The following is a 1,654-nucleotide window of genomic DNA, read 5'->3' on the forward strand; positions in this document are numbered from 1 at the left end:
CTGGTGAGTATCTGTTCTTGTCAGTCTGTTATCATACAGTCACGGAGACTGGGGCTCAAACCAAATGTAATATCTGGTTTGTAAGAAAATAACAGTTTGTATGACACAGTCATACGTCAGTATATATGACGTTAAATTATATATCAATATTGTTTTTTCTTTGATTGGACAGATCAGCTCTTCACTTCCATTCTGGCTGGAGCAGCAGGGATTCTGTCAATCCTCCTTGTGCTGCTGATTTTCCTGTTTTACAAATATAAGCAGGTCAGTGTAAAAACATATGTAGTCTAAGTAGTAAAATATCGCTCAGATATTTCAAGGATACATGGGTTTTGTGGCTTTGATCCAGTGCCATTCTGTCCTACTATTATGTTCAGAAACCCAGGTATGAGATCCGATGGAAGATCATTGAGGCGAGAGATGGAAACAACTACACCTTTATTGACCCCACTCAGCTGCCTTACAATGAGAAGTGGGAGTTCCCAAGAGACAAGCTGAGGCTAGGTTTGCAACATTTGATCATAAACTGACTCAACTGCTCTTAAATGCTTTGGATTAGGTATTAATCCAATATTAGATGTAAACATAATGGAAAAATGATAAAATAACATAAAAATTTGATAGCACATAAGCAGGCTTTTGTTATACTCATAACGCGCTCTCTTATCTTCTGTCTGACCAGGAAAGATCCTGGGCGCAGGAGCTTTTGGAAAGGTCGTTGAGGCCACGGCCTACGGTCTGGGAAAGGAAGACAATGTGATGCGTGTGGCTGTGAAAATGTTAAAAGGTGAGGCGATGCTCAGACCTTTGATTTAACAGAGAGATCTTTGTTTTGTATGAGCACGTCAGAGTGACTGGCAAATCTGAAAATGTTCCAGATAACATGAAAATTATGCCTGATTTAGGCATTTGAAAATGTCACTTAAAGAGATCGTAAAACATGATCAGATTTAAATGATATCAAAATTTGTAATGTGGTTATGTAGCCAGTGCCCATTCAGATGAGAGGGAGGCTCTGATGTCTGAACTGAAGATCCTGAGCCACTTGGGACACCACAAGAACATTGTCAATCTTCTGGGAGCCTGCACCTATGGAGGTCAGACAGCAGCTTGTGTTTGTTTTCTATCATGTGTGATGAAATTTAAATATTGTAAAAACATGTTTATGAAAGTTCTCGGTCAGCCAGTTAATGGAAACTCTAGTACAACTAAGTAATTTGCACGCAAAACACATTTTTCTTTGTTGAAAGGGTCATAACTCTTTGTGTGTGTTTCTTCATCAGGACCAGTGCTTGTGATCACAGAGTACTGCAGCCTTGGTGACCTCCTCAACTTCCTTCGTCACAAGGCAGAGACATTTGTGAACTTTGTTATGAACATTCCCGACATCATGGAGAGCTCAAATGACTACAAGAACATCTGCAATCAGAAACAGTTCATTAGAAGGTACATCTCCAAACATGTGCAGTCGGATGATGGAGGATTAGTGAAAGTCTTAGTTATCTGTTTCTGTTGACGTCCCGCTCTTTATGTTCTTTCCATCCAACAGTGACAGTGGGATCTCCAGTGCATCATCAAGCAGTTACATGGAGATGAGGCCCAGCCAGCTGCCAATCATGGAATCACCTCAAGGTAAAATACTTTCCTACCAAAT

The 1,654-nt window shown here is 40.3% G+C and overlaps 1 protein-coding gene across 1 annotated transcript; it reads left to right on the forward strand.

Moving 5' to 3' along the window:
* Positions 1-172: 172 nt before the first annotated feature.
* On the forward strand, positions 173-1,632 carry LOC111663308 (macrophage colony-stimulating factor 1 receptor 1-like; the record flags this gene model as incomplete). The annotated part of the gene is made up of 6 exons (XM_023417478.1): positions 173-264; positions 378-504; positions 683-787; positions 987-1,097; positions 1,284-1,446; positions 1,550-1,632. Coding segments are annotated over 6 exons (681 nt in total), but the record flags the coding sequence as incomplete, so codon positions are not given.
* Positions 1,633-1,654: the final 22 nt, after the last annotated feature.

The sequence above is a fragment of the Seriola lalandi genome, unplaced genomic scaffold, assembly GCF_002814215.2.
Source record: "Seriola lalandi dorsalis isolate HSWRI2012SDOR001 ecotype SW California unplaced genomic scaffold, Sedor1 jcf7180002000942, whole genome shotgun sequence".
In the NCBI taxonomy this organism is placed as follows: domain Eukaryota; kingdom Metazoa; phylum Chordata; class Actinopteri; order Carangiformes; family Carangidae; genus Seriola; species Seriola lalandi.